This window comes from Geotrypetes seraphini, chromosome 9, assembly GCF_902459505.1.
Source record: "Geotrypetes seraphini chromosome 9, aGeoSer1.1, whole genome shotgun sequence".
Lineage (NCBI taxonomy): Eukaryota > Metazoa > Chordata > Amphibia > Gymnophiona > Dermophiidae > Geotrypetes > Geotrypetes seraphini.
This window is the reverse complement of record NC_047092.1, coordinates 162,831,100-162,852,508: the sequence shown is the minus strand read 5'-3', so window position 1 is coordinate 162,852,508 and position 21,409 is coordinate 162,831,100. Positions and strand designations below refer to the sequence as shown.

Genomic DNA, 21,409 nt, shown 5'->3' with positions numbered 1-21,409 from the left:
GTCTGTCAGATAATGTCTTGCCATGCCATGTTTGCCATCCCCTTGTATAAATAGACTTTAATATGTATGTAAACTTGTAACTTGCTCCGAGTTCTCCTGAGAGGATGGGATATAAAACCAACCAACCAAATAATTAAATACATAAATAAAAAAATAAGAACTCCAATTAAACTAGGAGAGAAACACTCAAAACACAAAGGCTCTCTGCACTGTGCCAGGAACACCCCAACGTGTTAAGAGAACAGCAAGCCTTCATACGCTATAGAAATGAGTTAGGATTACAAAAAAAATGTGTACAAGCAGGGGTGTCCAACCTGCGGCCCCGTAAAGTATTTTGTGCGGCCCTGGTCGAGGGCGATGCAGTGTTTTGCTCTGCTGCCCCTGGGTGTTTACCGTCTTGCCGGCTCCCTCCTCTGTCTTGCTGCAGCATTTGCATGGCCCCAGAAACATTTTTTTTGGTCAATGCGGCCCAGGGAAGCCAAAAGGTTGGACACCCCTGGAAAGGGTGGGAGATCATTCCATAGCTGTGTTGCTAAAAAAAAAAAAAAGGACAGAATGATGAGTACTTTCATAGTGGGCCTGTATAGTCTAGTAATGTTAGTCAGAGTGAATCAATAGTTTTCAAAACCCAGGTGGGTGTATAAGGAAATGCTAAATTGGCCAAATAAGATGGTAAAACCACAATAGTAGACTTTCCTCCAAATTCTAAATGGAGATTTGAGTTGTGTGTGCAACTTCATTGAATAATGAGCCAATTAATGCTGATAATTGGCTTAACAAGCAATTTTATAAATGGTGCCAAAAAGAGGGTGGGGAAATGGGAGGATCAGGGGTATTCCTCAAAGTTACTACTTATCATTTCTATAGAGCTTACAATCTAAGTAAAGCTACTTAACTTTAGGAACATGGTTATGCACCAGGTTTCCTTTGGTGCAAATGGTTGCACCTAAAATTAGCTATGGCTCAATAAATAAATACACACATTGACCTATTTTTATTTTTTATTGGAAGTATGTTGTTATAGGACACCTATAAAAATGAAAAAGTATGTGCTTTGTGTGAGGACATGTATACCTTGCAACTCCAAACCACCCCTACCCAAATACCACCCATGGAAACATCCAAGCATGATCCACCTAAAAATACATTTATTCTCGCTAGCACAAACACTTGTATGTGTGCATACAACTGTAGAATTTTATAACAGCCATTTCCTGCATCTAAACCATGCTTTACACTTGAAAAATGCATTTTAAAATTGCCCCCATTAAGTACAAATGAAAAATAAAAACATTACAAAGAGTAACTGAAATTGTTTATGGGCTGGCTCTCTGATGAGTATTGGGAATTGCCATGAAGAAGACTCCTGGTTTGATCCTTGCATTGGGCCTTCCTCTCCCTTAATCAGCCAGGGCTAGGGATGTGTTGAAGGAGTGGGAGTATAAAATAAAGGAATAAAATTCTCTAGGTATTTGTAAATGAAGTTTATAGTGCCAGATCCCAGCCCTAGCTCCAAGTTGAAAGCAGCAGGATAAGACTGCCAGATCAAATATAAATGATTTAAAAATTGAGGCTTTCTATGTGAAGTCAAGGTAGTCTGAAATAGTGCACCCAGTAGAAGACACAAGATAAGGGCAATGTATAAAATGGTATACTTAGATAAAACTGCCTACTTGAAAATTGCCCACCTTCTATTCATATTTCCATTGAAAACTAAAGTCCATAGGTAAAAATACCTGTGTACTTTGAAACAATGTGTCCCCTCCATATGTATTAATGTATAACCAAGTTTAATCACTTTTCTATAGATTTAAAAGGAGTGCATATTTAGATACAAAAATATGGAGTTGAACAATTTTTGACAATTCAGTTAACGTGCATATTAATTATTTTATTTCTCAAAATGAGGCATTGGTTTTCAAATTAAATACGAAAGAACTGGAGTCTGCAAGAACATTTAATGCCAAAATGACTAGCAATACTGAACAAAATTCAGCACATGAGAAAATGGTTGATCTTCTACTCAGGACTCCATGGCTCTTATGTACACACAACCAACAAAATTCCATTGCTCACCAATTGGTTTTCACAGAGGAGCCATTAATATTGAGGTGAGCAACAAGAAAACTTGGGTCTCCTGGAACCTTCTGCAATTGGTTTATGGTGTTGTTTCTGCCTAAATGTGGAAAAGAATAGTATTAAACTAGTTTTAGAATATTAGATTAATAAACTAAACTAAACTAAACTATGCCTTAGGTTTATATACCGCATCTTCTCCACTAGATGTCTGCCATAAAAATCCAAATCCACAAAATAGGTGTCACAATTAGCATCCTAAATACAAAGTCTGTTCAAAAATATCCAGGACTGATGTGATAAAAAATTATTAAACAGTCTTACAATTTATTCCATTGGGTCCCCTTCAAAGTACTCCCCTTCCCTACATATACACTTTTCTCAACGTCATTTTCACTTCTAGAAACAGTCCTTAAATGTATCTTCAGGAATTGCCAAAAGTTGCTGCGTCAAATTTTGTTTTAGTCTTCAATGGTGTCGAATTGCTTTCATTTCAGCATGGATTTAAGTTTAGGAAACAAGAAGTCAGCAAGGACCAAGTCAGGAGAGTAAGGTGGCTGGGGAAAAACTGTCATTGTGTTTTTTTGCGGTTGCTCTGGTCGGTCATCAACCGTGGAATAAACTTTGCTGCAATATGAGACATCCCCGACTTCTCTATTAGAATGTTGTGGCATGAACCAATGGAGATGATGCATTCCTCTGCCAATTCTCTAACAGTTAATCACCGATTAGCGTGCACAAGAACCCTCACTTAATCAACATGACCATCATCAGTTGATGTTGATGGTCTTCCAGTTCGCGAATCGTCTTCCACTGATTCATGACCACTTTTGAAATCCTAGATTTCAAACTTTACTAAAATGGGACTTTATGGACTTTAATAAAATGGGAGAATACCTGAAGAAAGCTGTTAGGATGGGAGGACATAAGAGCAGTGGAAAAACAGTGGTCTAAACTGAAAGGAGCAATAAAATGGCTACGTACCTTTATGTGAAGAAAATAAATAAAAACAAGAGAAAAAGGAAACTGATATGGTTCTACAAACTAGTGGCGAACAAAATAAAGGCAAAAGAGTTGGCGTTCCTGAAATATAAAAACCCCAAGAAAAAGTTTCCAGAAAGGACTACCAGGTGAAACTGAAAAAAGCCAAAAGAGAGATACGTCTGGTGAAAGCACAGGTGGAAGAGCAAGTGGCTAAAAATGTAAAAAAGGGAGACAAAATTTTTTCAGATACATTAGTGAAAGGAGGAAGATGAAAAATGGAATTGTGAAAACTAAAACATGCTATAAACCGATATGTGGAGAGTGATGGGGAAAAAGCAAACATGCTAAACAAATACTTCTGGTCTGTGTTCATGAAGAAAATCCTGAAGGAGGAGATTGTCTGGCAAAGTTACACACGAAAATGGAGTAGATTCTGTGCCGTTCATGGAGGAAAGTGTTTATGAACAAGTTGAAAAATTGAAGGTGGACAAAGTAATGGGACTGTACGGGATCCATCTCAGGATACTGAGGGAGCTCAGAAAGGTTCTGACGGGTCCTATTAAAGACTTGTTCAACAAATCTCTGGAGACGGGAGTGGTTCCTGGGGATTGGAGAAGAGCAGATGTGGTCCCTATTCACAAAAGTGGTCGCGGAGATGAAGCGGGAAACTACAGGCTGGTAAGCCTCACTTCAGTTGTTAGAAAAATAATGGAAGCGTTGCTGAAAGGATAGTGAACTTCCTAGAATCTAATGGGTTACAGGATCTGAGGCAACATGGCTTTACTAAAGGTAAATCGTGCCAAATGAACCTGACTGAATTTTTTGATTGGGTGACCAGCAAACTGGGATCAAGGGCATATGCTAGATGTAATTTACTTAGATTTCAGCAAAGCCTTTGACATAGTTCCTTATAGGAGACTCATGAACAAACTCCATGGACTGAAGTTAGGACCCAGAGTGGTGAACTGGATTAGAAACTGGTTGACGGACAGACGCCAGAGGATCGTGGTTACTGGAATATGCTCTGAGGAAGGAAGGGTGAGTAGTGGTGTCCCTCATTTGATGCTGGAGCCGATCCTGTTCAATATGTTTGTGAGTGACATTGCTAATAGGTTAGAAGGAAAGGTTTGCCTCTTTGTGGATGATACCAAGATTTGTAACAGAGTAGACACCAAGGAGGGAGTGGAAAACATGAAAAAGGAAGGAAAGGAGGGGGAGTATCGCTTTATGTTAAACTAGTGTTTAAGCCCGTTACATTAATGGGTGCTAGAATAGATGTCTGTCTTTCTCCTGCCCCCCTGTCTCTTTCTTCCTTTCTTTCTGTCTCTCTCCCTGCCCCGTCTATCTTTTTTCTGTCTCTCTCCCTGCCCTATGTTTCTTTATTTATTTCTATCTCCCTTCCGCTATCTTTATTTCTTTCTTTCTATCTTTTTTTCTTTATGTCGCTCTCCCTGTCCAGACCCTCACTGAAGCTGCCTTCCAGCGGTGCCAGCTAAGGGATCCCTTGCCCTTTCCTCAATCCAGCTGTGGTCAGTTGCCCGCACATTCCTGGCGGGGGAGGGGAGGGGTTCCTTTAGCTCTCATTCGCTGAGGAGGGGGTGGGCCACCCCATCCATGCACTCTCTCTCTCCTACCTGTACTCCAAATGCCTGCTTCTCTCACCAGCCCAAAGCCTCTCTCTCTAGTGGCTATCCCATGTCTCTCTTCTGCTCACCAATCCAGGCCCCAACTCCCAATCAGGCATCTCTTTCCGCCCCCACCCAACTATCATTCTCCTCCTTGTCCTCCACCCTCAACTCATGATTGATTCCCTTGCTCCTACCCTCAGCTGACCATCTAATCTGCCGGTTCCTTCTTCGAACAGATGGGAATGATCTCCCTCTCCCCCCTTGCTCCAGGGAAGTTTACTTTGGGGGGAGGGGTCACAGTCACGGGCATCGGGAGTTTTTATTGTTGCAAGCTCCCCTTTCCCCTACATGCCAGCGATTGTTGTAGTTTTTTTTTTTTTTTTGCAGACAGAGAGAGGGCGGGGGGGGGGGGGGAGTGGCTTCCGTGGTGATCTGGCTGACTCCCTTGCCAGAGCTATTTTTCAGTTTAAAGGTGCCGCGGTGGCTCCTTTAATGATCCCTGCCTGCATTAGAAGTCTTCTTTGAAGCAGATGCGGCTCATGACAGGAGCCGCGGCGCCACCTTTAAACTGAAAAAATGACTCCGGCAAGGGAGCCGGGCAACTGGCAGTTCAAGTCGGAGCTTCGGTATGGGCCTGTTCGCCTTGCCGTAATGTATTTAATCTGATCCCTGCACCTCATGGCCAGAGAAAGAGGAGCGGAAGTGCTGGTTCAAGATACCCGTAACTCTCAGTTAAAGCCTTGGTCCTTCGGCCCCCGGGTACGTTTGTCAGCTGCACCTCTGCCCGGGTTGGGAGGGAGAGAAGGGGGGGAGGGAGACCTGAGGAATGACGCTGTATCCAACTCGCTGCTAAGCCAACAGCCGCCTCGGGAAATTCGCACGCATGCGCACTCCTACATGCAGGTCGCTTCAGCTCATGGAAAACCGGCACACGCATAGGGAGTGCGCATGTGCGGCCTAGCGTTTTATTATATTAGATATCATATTAAAACCATACAATTGCAGGATGTGCAGAGCAAGGAAAAGGCACTGTGGATTAATCTGGAAAGAGGGAGTAGTTCCATGTACAAGCTGTCTTCAGCTTGAATCCCTTATGAAGGAAGTAAAACAATTGAGAGAGGAGATGGCAAGATTGAGAAGCATCCATGAGAATGAGATATACATCGAAGAAATGGTTCATGAGGTGTCAAAGATTTCCAGTAGTGGAGAAGAATAGGCTGTGCTGAGTGAAACCAGCTGGACTCAGATTATGGAGCACTGCAAGATTGGAACTGTGACTACCCCGCCCTAGAACTGAAGAACCGGTATGCTGTCCTGGAAGTGGAGGAGATGAGAGCAACCCATGGAGAGGAAGGACCAGAGCTTGAAATCCCAAAAAGTACTGGATCCATAACCACTAGGAGGCGTAAGGTAGTGGTAGTTGGCGATTCCCTTCTGAAGGGTACAGAAGTATTCATGTGCAGACTAGACATGATGTCGTGAGAGGTATGCTGTCTGCCTGAAGCCAAAATCCATGATGTAGCAGAGAGCCTGCCGAGACTCATAAAGCCTGATGACTACTATTCGATGCTGCTCATCCACATTGGCACTAACGATAACGCTAGGTACCCCTGCAAACGTGTCAAAAGTGACTTTGTGGCTCTGGGAGAGAAGGTGAAGCAGTCAGGTGCGCAGGTGGTATTCTTGTCCATCCTCCCTGTCGAGGGTAAAGGCCAGGGCAGAGAAGCTCGCATCCTGGAGATGAATGCTTGGCTACGTGAATGGTGTCATTGAGAGCGTTTTGGCTTCCTAGACCATGGGATGATCTTCCAAGGGCTGCTGATCAGGGTTGGTGTGCATCTATCAAAGAAGGGAAGAAATGTTTTTGCCAGCAAGCTGGCTAATCTATTAAAGAGGGCTTTAAACTAGAAGTGATGGGGCAGGGTGATCAAAACTCCCGGGTGAACAAATCACTTAATACCTCTACACGGATGGGAAAAGGGGGTAATGTCTGGAAAGCAGTATATACTAATGCTCGAAGTATGGGAAACAAGATTCTGGATCTAGAAGCTGTGATGGAAGGAGTTGGATATAGTGGCGATCAAAGACATGGTTCACAGAGAACCATGACTGGGATGTAGTTATACCAGGCTATAATCTGTTCAGAAAAGACAGGGTAGGAAGAAAAGGAGTAGTGTTATATCAGAAGTGTCAAAGCCCCTCCTCGAGGGCCGCAATCCAGTCAGGTTTTCAGGATTTCCCCAATGAATATTCATAAGATCTATTAGCATACAATGAAAGCAGTGCATGCAAATAAATCTCATGCATATTCATTGGGGAAATCCTGAAAACCCGACTGGATTGTGGCCCTCGATGAGGGACTTTGACACTCCTGCGTTATATGTTAAAGAACATATTAAAGCCACACAATTGCAGGATCTGCAGGGCAAGGAAGAGGCACTGTGGATCAATTTGGAAAGAGGGAATGGTGAATATATTTACATTGGTGTGATATACAGGGTCTTCTAGAAGTAGGGAGATTCTGGATTCTCTACAAGAAGAACTGTTGGTAATGGAACCCACACGGGATGAGGTCATACTGGACTTAGTGCTTACAAACTGGGAAAGTGTTTCTGATGTTACAGCGAGTGATCATCTGGCATCCAGTGATTACTGCATGGTACGATTTAATATTAAGATAGGTATAGAGAGAGCTCATTCAAAAGCAAAGGTTCTAGACATAAAAAAAACTAACTTTGTTCGGATGGGGGTTTACATCAAGGAATTATTGTCTGGATGGGAACGTCTGGAAGGAGTGGAAATGCGGTGGGCAAAACTGAAAGGAGCGATTGTAAGGGCAACAAACCTTTTTGTGAGGCAAATAAGTAAAAGTAAGAGGAAAAGAAGGTTTAGTTCTCAAAAGTAGTAGCCGAGAAGGTAAAGAATAAGAGGTTAGCTTTCATAAACTACAAAAGATCGCAGAAAGAGGAAAACAGGCAAAAATATCTGGAAAAGTTAAGAGAGGCTGGTGGGAGAAAAAATGGAAGAAAAAAATGGAAGAAAAAATAGCTGACACGGTAAAATGGGGAGACAAGACATTTTTTAGATATATTAGTGATAGGAAGAAGTGCAAAAGTGGCATTGTGAGACTCAAAGGTGAAGGGGAGAAATTTGTGGTAAGCAAATTAATGGAAACACTTTTAAAATGGAGAATGGTCAAGTTTCTGGAATCCTGTGAATTACAGGACTTGAGGCAACATGGATTCACTAGAGGTAGGTCTTGTCAGACAAATCTGATCAATTTCTTTCACTGGGTGACCAGAGAATTGGACAGAGGACGTGCGCTAGATGTGGTGTATTTAGATTTTAGCAAAGCATTTGACAGTGTTCCACACAGACATCTGATAAACTGAGTGCCTTTGGGATGGATCCCAAAAGAGCGGGCTGGGTCAGGAACTGGTTGAGTGAAAAGTGACAGAAGGTAGTGATCAATGGAGATCGCTCTGAGGAAAGGGGTGTTACCAGGGGTGTGCCTCAAGGTTCTGTTCTTGGGCCTGTTCTTTTTAACATTTTTATAAATGACATTGCTGAAGGGTTATCAGGTAAGATTTGCCTCTTTGCGGATGATACCAAAATCTGCAATAGATTAGACATGCCGGATGATGTGAATAACATGAAGAAAGTCCTGGGAAAGCTTGAAGAATGGTCTGAAATTTGGCAGCTAAAATTTAATGCTAAGAAATGCAAGGCCATGCATTTGGGCTGCAAAAAACAGAGGGAACGGTACAGTTTAGGGGGTGAAGAACTCATGTGCACGACGGAAGAGTGGGACTTGGGTGTGATTGTATGTGATGATCTTAAGGTGATTAAACAAGGTTGAAAAGGTGACGGCAATAGCTAGACGGATGCTAGGTTGAATAGGGAGAGGTATGGCCAGTAGGAAAAAGGAGGTATTGATGCCTCTGTATAAGACACTGGTGAGACCTCATTTAGAATATTGTGTACAATTCTGGAGGCCGCACCTTCAAAAAGATATAAAAAGGATGGAGTCGGTCCAGAGGCAGGCTACTAAAATGGTATGTGATCTTCGTGATAAGGCGTATGGGGACAGACTTAAATATCTCAATCTGTATACTTCGGAGGAAAGGCAGGAGAGGGGAAATATGATAGAGACGTTTAAATATCTACATAATATAAATGTGCATGAGTCGAGTCTCTTTCATTTGAAAGAAAACTCTGCAATGAGAGGGCTTAGGATGAAGTTAAGAGGTGATAGGCTCCGGAGTAATCTGAGGAAATACTTTTTTACGGAAAGGGTGGTAGATGCATGGACTAGTCTCCCGGAAGAGGTGGTGGAAACAGAGACTGTATCTGAATTCAAGAGGGCCTGGTATAGGCACGTGGGATCTCTCAGTGAGAGAAAGAGATAATAGTTACTGCAGATGGGCAGACTAGATGGGCCATTTGGCCTTCATCTGCCATCATTTTTCTATCTGCAAAAGTTAGAGGAATGGTCTAATATCTGGCAACTAAAATTCAATGTAAAGAAATGTAGAATAATGCATTTGGGGATTAGTACTCAAAAGGAGCCGTATGTGTGGAGAGGTGAAAGGCTGATATGCACGGATGGGGAGAGGGAATTTGGGACGACAGTGTCCGAAGATCTAAAGGCCAAGAAACAGTGCGACAAGGCAGCAGCTGTTGCTGGAAGGATGCTAGGCTGTATAAAGAGAGGAGTAACCAGTAGAAGAAAGAAGGTGTTGATGCCCCTGTACAGGTTGTTGGTGAGGCCCCACTTGGAGTAAGAACATAAGAATTGCCACTGCTGAGTCAGACCAGTGGTCCCTCATGCCCAGCAGTCCGCTCACGCGGCGGCCCTCTGGTCTAAGACCAGCACCCTAACTGAGACTAGCCCTACCAGCGCACGTTTTTGTTCAACAGAAACTTGTCTAACTTTGTCTTGAATCCTTGGAGGGTGTTTTCCCCTATAACAGCCTCTGGAATGGCGTTCCAGGTTTCTACCACTCTGGGTGAAGAAGAACTTCCTTACATTTGTACGGAATCTATCCCCTTTCAACTTTAGAGAGTGCCCTCTTGTTCTCCCTACCTTGGAGAGGTGAACAACCTGTCCTTATCTACTAAGTCTATCCCCTTCAATATCTTGAATGTTTCGATCATGTCCCCTCTCAATCTCCTCTGTTCGAGAGAGAAGAGGCCCAGTTTCTCTAATCTTTCGCTGTACGACAGTTCCTCCAGCCCCTTAACCATCTTAGTCGCAGTATTTGTGTTTAGTTTTGAAGACCGTATCTGGAAAAGACATAACAAGACTTAAAGCAGTCCAGAGGAGGATGACGAAAATGGTAGAAGGTTTGCGCCAAAAGATGTATGAGGAGAGAGTGAATATGTATATGTATACCCTAGAGCAATGGTATTCAACCCAGTGCTCAGGAACCATCTGGCCAGTTGGGTTTTCAAAGTCTCTGTCATCCATATTCATTGTGAATATCCTGAAAACCCGATTGGTCAGGCAGTTCCTGAGAACTGGGTTGAGTACCACTGTCCTAAAGGAAAGGAGGGACAGGGGAGATATGATTCAGACATTCAAATACTTGAAAGGTATAAACGTAGAACAAAATCTTTTCCGGAGAAAGAAAAATGGTAAAACCAGAGAACATAATTTGAGGTTGAGGGGTAGTAGACATAATGGTATATATTGAAGAACTAAGGTCAGTACTGGGCAGACTTGCAAAGTCTGTGTCCGTATATGGCCATTTGGTTGAGGATGGGCTAGGGAGGGCTTTGATGGCTGGGATAGTTTAGATGGGCTCAAATGAGCTTTGACGAAGAATTCAGTAGATGGAACCTAAGCTTTGGGCTCTGGCCCAGAAATAGCTAAGAAGAAGGAAAATTTAACTAAATCAGTAATTTAAAGAGAGGGTAAGGTTGGGTAAACTAGATGAACCATTCAGGTCTTTATCTGCCGTCATTTACTATATTGCTATAACTATTGTAGCTCAGAGAAAAACAGAAAAAAAGGAGGTTACTCGTGAGTTTTCAAGCTACTCAATGCCACCTAGCGCGCCTCAAAAGAACTTCCCATTGGCGCACAATTCAAACTGTCCTGGAACTTTTTGAACAGACCTCGTACAGAGGCAAGGGTTCTATATAAAACTGGGTCAATTTTCTAGCTTAATTCCTGATCAGAAATCACTTGCTTCTCCTGATAGTGCTCAGTAAAATAGGGTTCTATTGTTCCAGCTGTTTTCTGCCTGCTCGTGAGAAACCATTCTAAGATAATATCAAAAAGAGTGTATATAGTTTAAGTTTTAATAATTATGGTAAACAGCAAGATTGTGATTTTACCTATGCACAAATACAGCACAGTTACTTACCGTAACAGGTGTTATCCAGGGACAGCAGGCAGATATTCTCACATGTGGGTGACGTCATCCACGGAGCCCCGATGCGGACAGCTTTTCAAGCAAACTTAATTGAAGATTTCAAGTTTGCTAGTGCTGCACCACGCATGTGTGTGCCTTCCTGATCCACTAGAGGGCGCATCCCCTCCTCATGGTCTTCAGTTTAGATAGCTAGTAAAGAAGCCAACCTTGGGGAGGCGGGCGGGTTGTGAGAATATCTGCCTGCTGTCCCTGGATAACACCTGTTACGGTAAGTAACTGTGCTTTATCCCAGGACAAGCAGGCAGCATATTCTCACATGTGGGTGACCTTCAAGCTAACCAAAAAGGGACGGAGGGAAGTTGGCAATTCAAGAAAACAGATTATGCAAAACTGACTGGCCAAACCGGCCGTCGCTCCTGGACAGAGTATCCAGACAGTAGTGGGAGGTGAAAGAATGAACCGAAGACCAAGTGGCAGCCTTGCAAATCTCCTCGATAGGTGTTGACCTGAGGAAAGCTACAGAAGCCGCCATCGCTCGGACTCTATGTCCCGGGACTCGACCATGCAGCGCGAGACCAGCCTGAGCGTAGCAAACCAGCAGCCAACCAGTTGGACGAGGTGCGCTGGGAAACAGGGCGTCCCACCCGAGTAGGATCGAAGGACAAAAACAATTGAGGAACCGTCCGATGAGACTGAGTGCGTTGAAGATAAAAAGCCAACGCCCTCTTACAGTCAATCGTATGAAGCGCCACCACGCCAGGATGAGAGTGGGGCTTCGGAAAAAAGACCGGAAGAACAATGGAACGATTGAGATGAAAGTCCGAAACCTTCTTGGGCAAGAACTTGTAATGAGTACGCAGGACCACTGCGTCCTGATAAAATACAGCAGAAGACGGGTCCGTAACCAGAGGATGCAGCTCACGGACTCTACGAACAGACGTGAGACCAACCAGGAATACCACCCGCCAGGTGAAACAGATCAAAAGAGCGTTATCAATGGGTTCAAACAGAGGTTTCACCAATTGAGCCAGGACCACCCTAAGATCCCAAACCACCGGAGGGGGCTTGAGCGGAGGATGAACATTGAAGAGACCCTTCAGAAAGCGGGAAACCATCGGATGGACGGAGAGCAGCTTCCCATCCAGCGGCCAAGGAAAGGCAGCAATCGCACAGAGGTGGACTCGGATAGATGTCGATTTGAGACCAGACTGAGACAAGTGGAACAGAAAATCCAGCACTGAAGGGAAGGAGGCAGAGAGTGGATCCATGCAGTGCTCAGCACACCACGCAGCAAATCAGGAGCATTTCTGGGAAAAGCATTGCTGAGTGGAGCCCATACGAGAAGCCTCGAGAATATCCCCACCGACTGAGAGAAACAGAAGGAGGGAGGCACGTTGCGAGGAACCAAGCTGATAAGTGTAGAGACTGCAGATTGGGAGGCAACAGAAACCTCAACACTGAGACAGCAGAGAAGGGAACATAGGTAGAAGCAGAGGCTCCCTGACACGCTGAAGGAGCAGGGAGAACCACAGCTGTCAGGGCCACAGAGGAGCCAGCAAGATCATGGTGGCGCAGCCCGACAGGAGGTGCATCAAAGATCTGAGAATCAGAGTAAAGGGAGGGAACGCATAGAGGAACCTGCCCATCCAATCGAGAAGGAAAGCATCCACCTCGATGCGAACCCGGGAGAACATCCTCGAGCAATATCGAGGCAACCAGTGAGTGAGGGGCGAAGCGAACAGAACTACCTGTGGGGTTCCCCACCGAACAACCACATGCCGCAGAGTCTGAGAATGGAGCGACCATTCATGCGGCCGAGAAGGGCGACTCAACGTGTCCACCAGACAATGCTGCTCGCCCCGGAAATACACCGCCCGAAGAAATAAGTAGTGGTGTAACGCCCCCTGCCAATGACGAAGGGCTCCCCTGCAAAGTAACAGGGAACCTGTACACCCTGGCTTGGTCACAGAATACATCGCCACCGGGATGTCGGGACGCACCAGGACCCCGCAATCTTGCAACCAATAATGAAAATCCACCCCGGCATTATAAATGGCCCGGAGCTCCAGCAGATTGATGCGGCTGCGACGGCCCGCACCCGACCAAAGACCCTGAGTCCGAAGGCCGTCGAGGTGCACCCCTAAGCCTATGCCGAGGAGTCCATCGGCAGAACCTTCTGATGCGGGGATACGAAGAGGTGGCCCACTAACGAAACAAGCGTGTCAAGGAGGGAGGCACCACAATGTGCTTGGAAGCGGGATCCCGATCCTGCCACCACTGAGATGCTCGGGTCCAGCGGGGAACACGAAGATGAAACCAGGCAAACATCGGGACATGAACCGTGGAGACCCATGATCCCAAAAGGATCAGCATCAGCTCGGCCGAGGCCGAAGACTGCTGAGACACCAGCTGACTCAAGCGCAGACAGGCGGCCTGCCGAGGCAGAAAAGACCGGAGGCGGACCGAGGACAGAGGGGCCACCTTCCGGCATAAACAAACAAGGGCCACCCCCAGAGGCCGAGACAAGAAGGAGCGCAGACAAACTGGGTCCAGGTCCGCCCCGACGGACTCCCGAGACTGGGGCGGGCAGAGTCTGAACCACTCCCAGACTAGAACTAGTGCAGGTCACGAAGGGCCTGGACCAGACGCAGATGGGAGGATGGGAATGCCCAACCGACAGAAGCGAGGCTATACTCCCGGTGCGTAGACACGGAGACACCCCTCCCGAAGGGAGGGGAGGAATCCCAGAAGGAGAGCAGCCCGGAGGCTATGCGAGAATAGTCAAAAAGACGGCCAGGAGTCGCCGAAGCCGGCGACTGGACCATAACCCGGCGCTGCTGCAGCTATTGCGGCTGCTGCAAAGGAGGACGAGAACACAAGAAAGGTATCCGGAGGGCCCCTCCGGAGAAGGAGTCCAAACCACCAAGGCAGACGGGATTCAGCTGAAGGCGTTCTGAGAGGCGGTTAGTGGCCACCGCAAGAGAGGCCTCAAGAAGCGCAGAACTCACGCAAGTAAAAGTGGCGAGACGATCCTGGAGGTTCGGATCCTCAGCCACACTCTGCGCCAAGCGAGATAACGCATGGCAGGAGCAATAGAGCCGGAGCAGGGAGAGAGTCTCCTCCAGGCAACCAAACTCCATACTACAAGATTCCGTCACGGCTGCCCGGAATGAACCAAAGAGAAAGCGGGGAACCCTTTCGAACAGGAGCCGGAGACGCCGAGGCACAGAGCCCCAGATGACGTTGAGACACTAAGCCCCCGTCGATAACGGGGCGCAAACCCGCACTTGACGCCGAGGCCCAAAGCCTCAGCCGCTGCCAAGATATAAAGCCCCCAGCGACGTTGCGGCACCAAGCCACAGTCGACATCGAGACACAAGGCCACCACCAACCAAAGGGCAAAGCCCCAAGCGACGTCAAGTCACAAAGCTCCAGTCGACGGCGAGACACGAAGCCCCGGCAACGACGAGGCACAGATCTCCAGCCGACAATGAGGCCCCCAACCTCAGTCGACGTCGAGGCACAAGCCTCAGGCGCCGTCGAAGCACAAGCGTCAAGTGACGCGGAGCACACAGCCGCAGCCGACGTCGAAGGTACAAAGCATCCGTCGACGTCGAGACACCCAGCCTCAGTCGACATCGAGACACCAAGCCCCAGTCGACATCGAGGCAGAAAGTCGAAGCACAAAGCCTTAGACGACGTCAAGACACCAAGCCGCCTCCTACGTCGAGGCACAGGGCCTCAGGCGGCGGTGAGGCACCAAGCCACAGTCGACGTCGAGGCACCAAGCCGCAGTCGACGTCGAGGCACCAAGCCGCAGTCGACGTCGAGGCACCAAGCCGCAGTCGACGTCGAGGCACCAAGCCGCAGTCGACGTCGAGGCACCAAGCCGCAGTCGACGTCGAGGCACCAAGCCGCAGTCGACGTCGAGGCACCAAGCCGCAGTCGACGTCGAGGCACCAAGCCGCAGTCGACGTCGAGACACAAAGCCACAGTCAACGTCGAGGCACGAAGCCTCAGTCGACGTCGAGGCACGAAGCTCCAGTCGACGTTGAGGCACATCGAGGTTCAGAAGTCGGCACCGTACCAATGAAACTGGTAATAAAGGTGCAGCAGTGCGCTCCATAAAGGGCAACCTCGAGATGAGTATTCCCATGAAAGGAGGCACGCTTCAAAGGTCTCGTAGAGGCGGGCACGACTGCACTCGATGCCTGGAATGCCTGAGACTCAGCCGGTGGCATTACCGAGGTAACGCAGCTAGAAGAACAAAAAGAAAGAAAGAAGACTTACCGGGGATCGAAGCTACTCAGTCCGATTCCAACGAAGGAAAAATGGTCCTGGCCATCCTGCTCACACGAGGTGAGCCCAGAGAGAGGCCAGGGAAGAAGAAAATACAGCTGCAGCCAAATGAGGCCTAGCCGCATGGCTGAGGCCCAAGAAGGGCCTGCCGGTGGAACCAGCAGAAACACAATAAAAAGTCCTTTTTTTTTTTGAAACAAAGAAATACACGATCAATCAACAAACGCACAGCAACTCCCTAACAAAATAAAGAAGCCGCGGTGCTAGAAAGGCACTTATAAGAACGCAGAGAAGAGAGACAGGGCTTTACAGCTCCGCGGAAAACTAAGAACTGAAGACCATGAGGAGGGGATGCGCCCTCTAGTGGATCAGGAAGGCACACACATGCGTGGTGCAGCACTAGCAAACTTGAAATCTTCAATCAAGTTTGCTTGAAAAGCTGTCCGCATCGGGGCTCCGTGGATGACGTCACCCACATGTGAGAATATGCTGCCTGCTTGTCCTGGGATAACGAGCAATTAGGTTGAGTGCCCTAATTGCCTCTTTTGAAAAAGAGTAGATATTTTCATTTGAATCAAAGCTAAGACCCTTGTATGGAACCCCTCATTTTTTAAATTAATAACAAAGTACGTGGAGGGGCATAATCGAAAGGGACGTCTAAGTCCGTTTACGTCCATCTCGCAAGTCGTCCAAAGTTAAAAAGAGCCTAAAACACATTTTCGGAAAGATACGTCCAACTTTTTTTGACTTTTGATAATCGTCTAATTATACGTTCTGCCGATCTAATCATCCAAGCCACTAAATCGTCCATTTTTATACCACATTTCTGTCCAAGTCCAAAACGCGTAGAACAAGCCCTGTTGGACATGGGAGGGGTCTGCAAAGTGATGGACTGCACACCCAGACATGCCACCTAAATAGTGGGGTACCTTACAGGGCACTGCTGTGAACTTCACAAAAAGGGTGCCATGGCTTCTCCTCACTAGAGCTCCCTTATAGGCGACGGTGAGCCCCCCAAACCACCTCCAGAATCCCCTAGACCCACTTATCTACCACCCCAATAGCCCTTATGGCTGCAGGAGCACTTATATGCCAGTACAAAAGGGTTTTGGGGGGTGTATAGAGGAGTGCACATGTTTAAGTATCAATGCAGTGATTACAGGGGCTTATGGGCATGGGTCCTCCTCTCCATGGGTCCCTAACCCACCCCCAAGATGACTTAAGCTGCCTCTGTGCTGGACGACTAAGCTTTCCTATGCCAGGCGGCCAGGTGATGGTCTGGAGGCTGAAATTTAAAGTTGTGAATAAAATGTTTATGGGGGTGGGGGATCTGGTGAGTTTAGGTAGATTTTTGTGACTTAGACCATATTTTACATGGTCTAAGTCACAACTTCCAAGTTCCGTCTAGGCTCTTGTTAAACTTTCGGTTATACATGCTGTACGACTAAGTCTAAGCCGGCCCACGTCCCGCCTAACTCCTGCCCTCGACACGTCTCCCGAAACGCCCCGTTTAGCTTTGGACGTTGAGCGGCACTTTGAAGGCCTAGGTCGTTTAGAAATACATCCAAAACCCGGTTTTATTATCGGCACTTGGACGTTTTTGAGAAATGTTCGTCCAAGTGCCGACTTAGGCCGGTTTTTGGACGTTTTTCTCTTTTGATTATGAGCCCCATAGTGTTCATTTCCTGGCTCTCTTTCATTTGAGACGAATACTGAAATCAGAGGGTGCAAATGGGCACATAGCATATGCTTCTTAAACTGAATTGAAATTAACCATCATCATCTGAAGTCCTGTAGCAAGAGGTACACAGCATAAATACTCCATTTTATTAAAATGGTATAAATACGTATATACGTTATATTATTTTGTACATTTTCTTTTTATTCTGATTTCATTACTTTGGTCACTCTTACATTTTGCCAGTTATTAAAATACGTGTCCTTTTTCTGAGATGGTACCATAAAACTATTCATTTAAAGCTGATAGTAGTTTAAACTTTTCATTGAACAACTGTATAAAAATGCAACCTTAGCCTTACAAAAGAATGGAGATCTATGCTTACATACGATTGTAGTCCAAGTGCTTCTTGCAGTGTATTTCTGCATTTTACAGAATTTTATAAATTATTAGGACTGTATATCAATTACAATTTTTAATCACAAGATTAACAGTATAAAATGCCCTGTCACATTGCCTCCTGTACAGTATAGATGTAAATTCTCAAAACTGACATATTTCAACTACTAAGCTAAAAAATAAAATTATATCTTCCCTGCATCCCTCACAGTCCAGCAGCTCTCTCTCTTACTCACTTCTCTCTTCCCTTTCTTCATAATCTGGTATCTTCCAACCTCTCTATCCACCCCCCCTCCTCATAGTCCTGCATTTTACTCCCTCTTCATGCCCCCTTCCACCCAACAGGTCCACCAGCTCTCCCTCTTCACCCCTGTCCAGCACCTCTCTCTGCTCCCCTTCATTCCAATACCTCTCCCTCCCTGAGTACAGCACCTTTTCCTCAGACAACCTCTCTTCCCTTCATGAGCCCTGCACATTATCCTTTGTTGCCTCTCAGCCTAACTTGATGTCTGGGCCAGACCGGAGCATTTCCTTAGGAAGGTCCTGCCCCTCTAATGCAACTTTCTGTTTATGGTAGGACCAGGATGCGACATCAGAAGGGCCGGCACAAGCAGCAGGTGAAATATATTGCTCATGCTGGCAAACATTTTTAAGATATATATGGGGGGAAGGGGGGGCGAGAAGTACACCCAAGTGCCGGGTAAGAGTGGTGGTAGGAGGGCACGCATGGTGCAGCAATGTTGGGTATCACCACCCCAGGTGCCAACCTCCCTTGCTACACCACTGCAATGCCCTGTACCTCGGTATATCTATTGCTAGGATCAGGGCTTTGCAGTTGATTGGTAACAGGAGTATCAAGATTGGTTGGTAACAGGAGTACCAAGATTTTCTCATATAGCGCTGGTATTGTGACAATTACATTGGCTTCCAGTGAATTTATAGAATCCAACGTAAAATTTTGTCAATAATTCATCAGACATTGTATGCTCCTGCACCGCTGTATTTTAAGTAAGCTTTGGAGATTTACTGTCTTGGGAGAAAGCTATGATCAGAAATTGCAAAGTTAGTATAACAGGAAAAGATGGCGAAGGTGTGGTATGCCTACACTAGAGTTTCTACTATTGCTATAGCAGGAGTGAAGTTGTGGAATGATTTATTACATTACATTAGTGATTTCTATTCCGCTTGTACCTTGCGGTTCAAAGCGGATTACATAAGAAGAAGCTGGACATTTCCAGGAGGGTACGTGACATTTAGGGTAAGACATAGTAACAGAATGAGTATAGACTTGGTAACATTGGATGAAAGCAGTTTATCTAGTCTTCTATGATCATGTGCAAACAGATGCTCATTTTAAAAAATGCTTCAAAACACAACTTTTCGCAACTGCTTTTTTATTACCTAAGCAGTCAAATGTAAATTGCTAAAAGATTGGGTAGGATTGGTAGGAGCAGTTTGTTGCTTTTATTTGTTTTTTATCTATATTGTTTTTATATTATGTATGTCTTTTGTAAATCGCCTATGTTTAGGCGGTGTATAAATTTTAAAATAAACAAATGTAGCTGCCCTACAAATTTCCTCAGGCAACACTACTCAGGACTCCACCCATGAAGAAGCCAAAACGATCGGTGATAGTTTACCACACCCAATATACGTTGAAGCCATAGCTGAATGAATCCACCTAGAACTAGAACTTAGAGCACATGTATCAAACACAAGGCCTGCGGGGTGAATCTGGCCCATCTGGCTGTTTTATGCGGCCCGCGGTTCAGGGTCGGCATTAGAGTGAAGTAAACAGGGCTTCAAGATGTCACCTTGCTTTCTGTTTTGGGCCCTCACCTGACGGCAACCATAGCACTTGTGGGCCATGGTGATCATCAGCTTGCGCATGTCAGCAACACAACAAAAATGAATTTAACTGTGCTGGCCCCAGCGACAACCCTCCCCCACACTGGCCCAGCAGTAATTTAACAGTGCTGGCCAGTAATTTATACCGCTGGTATGATTGTCAACTTGTGCGTGCTGGCAGTGCACCAGAAATAAATTTAACTGTGCCAGCCCCAGCCGGGATGCATAACTGGGGCTAGCACAGTTAAATTCATTTCTGGTGCGCTGCCAGCACGCGCAAGTTGACAACCACACCAGCGGTGTAAATTAATGGCCGGCATGTGCAAGTTGACAACCACACCAGCGGTGTAAATTAATGGCCGGCACGCACAAGTTGACAACCACACCAGCGGTGTAAATTATGTCCGGCACTGTTAAATTACTGCTGAAGAGAGGAGGAAGCCAGACTACAAGAGAAAACTGAGGCAGCGAGAAGGGGGAGGGCACTGATTATAACCCTCTTGATTTCCTCCTCCAGCTTTACCTTCTTACTGGTCTGGCCCAGTGGTACAATGTGCGCAGGGGTGGGGCAGCATGAGTACTGTATTTCCCCATATATAGGCAGTGGCCTATACATGGATTTTACAAACCCGTGTATGGGGGGCGGCCTATATAAAAAATTTTAATCATTCCCCCCTGCCCCTGTACCTTTTTCGGGGCTCCCTGGACGGTGGATGGCGAATCTCCAGTGGTGCAAGGCAGCTATGATCTCTTCGGGATAGGCCAGTGAGTTAAGGGAGGGCACACCATAAAAGCATCTTAAACCAGCTCTGCAAAATTCTAAAGCACATCCCTGATGGATTACCTCTAGGACCCACTGGTCTGAGGTGATGAATCAACTCCTAGTGGAACAGAGCAAGGTGACCCCCCTACCCCCCATCAGAATCTCCATGGAGAGAGCTCACAAGTCCTCACTTGGGACCCTTGGAAGAGACCCTAGAGGAGAAGAGCCCATCCCTCATCCTTTGGGCCTCTCAAAAGGGACAAAACCTTCTGGCTCCTAGTTGCCAAGCCAGAAGCAGCCTTCTTCTGATGCTACCAACCCATCTTTTGAGTGGGCCTTCAGCACTGGCCCAGACTTGGCCCTATCTTTAGAGAAATGCTGTGGATGAGCATAGTGGTTAGAACTACAGCCTGAGCACCATGAGGTTGTGAATTTAAACCCCACACTGCTCCTTGTGACCCTGGGCAAGTAATTTAATCCTCTATTGCCCCAAATACATTAAATAGATTGTGAACTCACCAAGACAAACAGGGAAAATACTTTAAGTACCTGTATGCAAACTGCTTGGAGTGCGATTGTATAACTACAATAAGGCAGTGTATGAGTCCCAATCCCTTTCCCCTTTTCTTTTCAAAAGAAGTGCCCTGAAAAGCTAACTTAGGAAAAAGTGATGACATATAGCATTTGCTGGCCAATGCTGCAGCCAAAACCATCTATGTACCACAACAGCTACTACTGAACTGGAACACATATATTCCAGATTGTAAAGAGCATGCACCAGAAAAGCCACCTCAGACTCCAACTGAGCTGCAAGGTAGGCAACTGATGCATCCGATGCAAGACAACCCTGGCCACACAGCTACCACTGATAGAAGCCTGGATACCAAGAGCCACAGTCGCTTGCTTGAGAAACAAATCTACCTAGTGGTCATGGGGATCTTATGGGTTGGGTTCCTCTCCATTAGGCTTGCAGTTGTTAGTTACTGCTGTCACCAAAGCATCCACTCTATGTAGAAACTTGAGATCCTCTTGCAAAAGGAGGCAGAGCCTGCCCATAAGTTTACTGTCCTTGAGAACCCTGTCCAGCATCTCCTACTCAGCTAACACAATGTGGGAGAGGGCACGATGAAACAGGAAGGTACTTGAAGATTTGCAGAATCCTCCAGAACAGGATCCCCATTCACAGGCAGAGAAATGTAGAAAGCCAAGAAGACCAGATCAAATAAATCAGCAAACTCCTTATATAAAGGCCTTACCACTCCATCATGCCGGAAACATCCCTCTTAGGAATGACCCTCCATCAGCCATGTCCTCCTTGTCCCACATGTCCTCTTGAGAGGACAGATATGGGATT

At 46.2% G+C, this 21,409-nt stretch overlaps 1 protein-coding gene across 1 annotated transcript in view; it reads right to left on the bottom strand.

Annotated features, from left to right (window-relative positions):
* Positions 1-1,131: 1,131 nt before the first annotated feature.
* The window catches only part of MLF1 (myeloid leukemia factor 1), a 77,527-nt gene continuing 57,249 nt past the window's right edge, over positions 1,132-21,409 (bottom strand). The window contains exon 7 of the mRNA XM_033959301.1: positions 1,132-2,176. Coding sequence (XP_033815192.1) covers positions 2,101-2,176 — 76 coding nt within the window. The 3' untranslated portion in view covers positions 1,132-2,100. The remainder of the gene's footprint in view (positions 2,177-21,409) is intronic.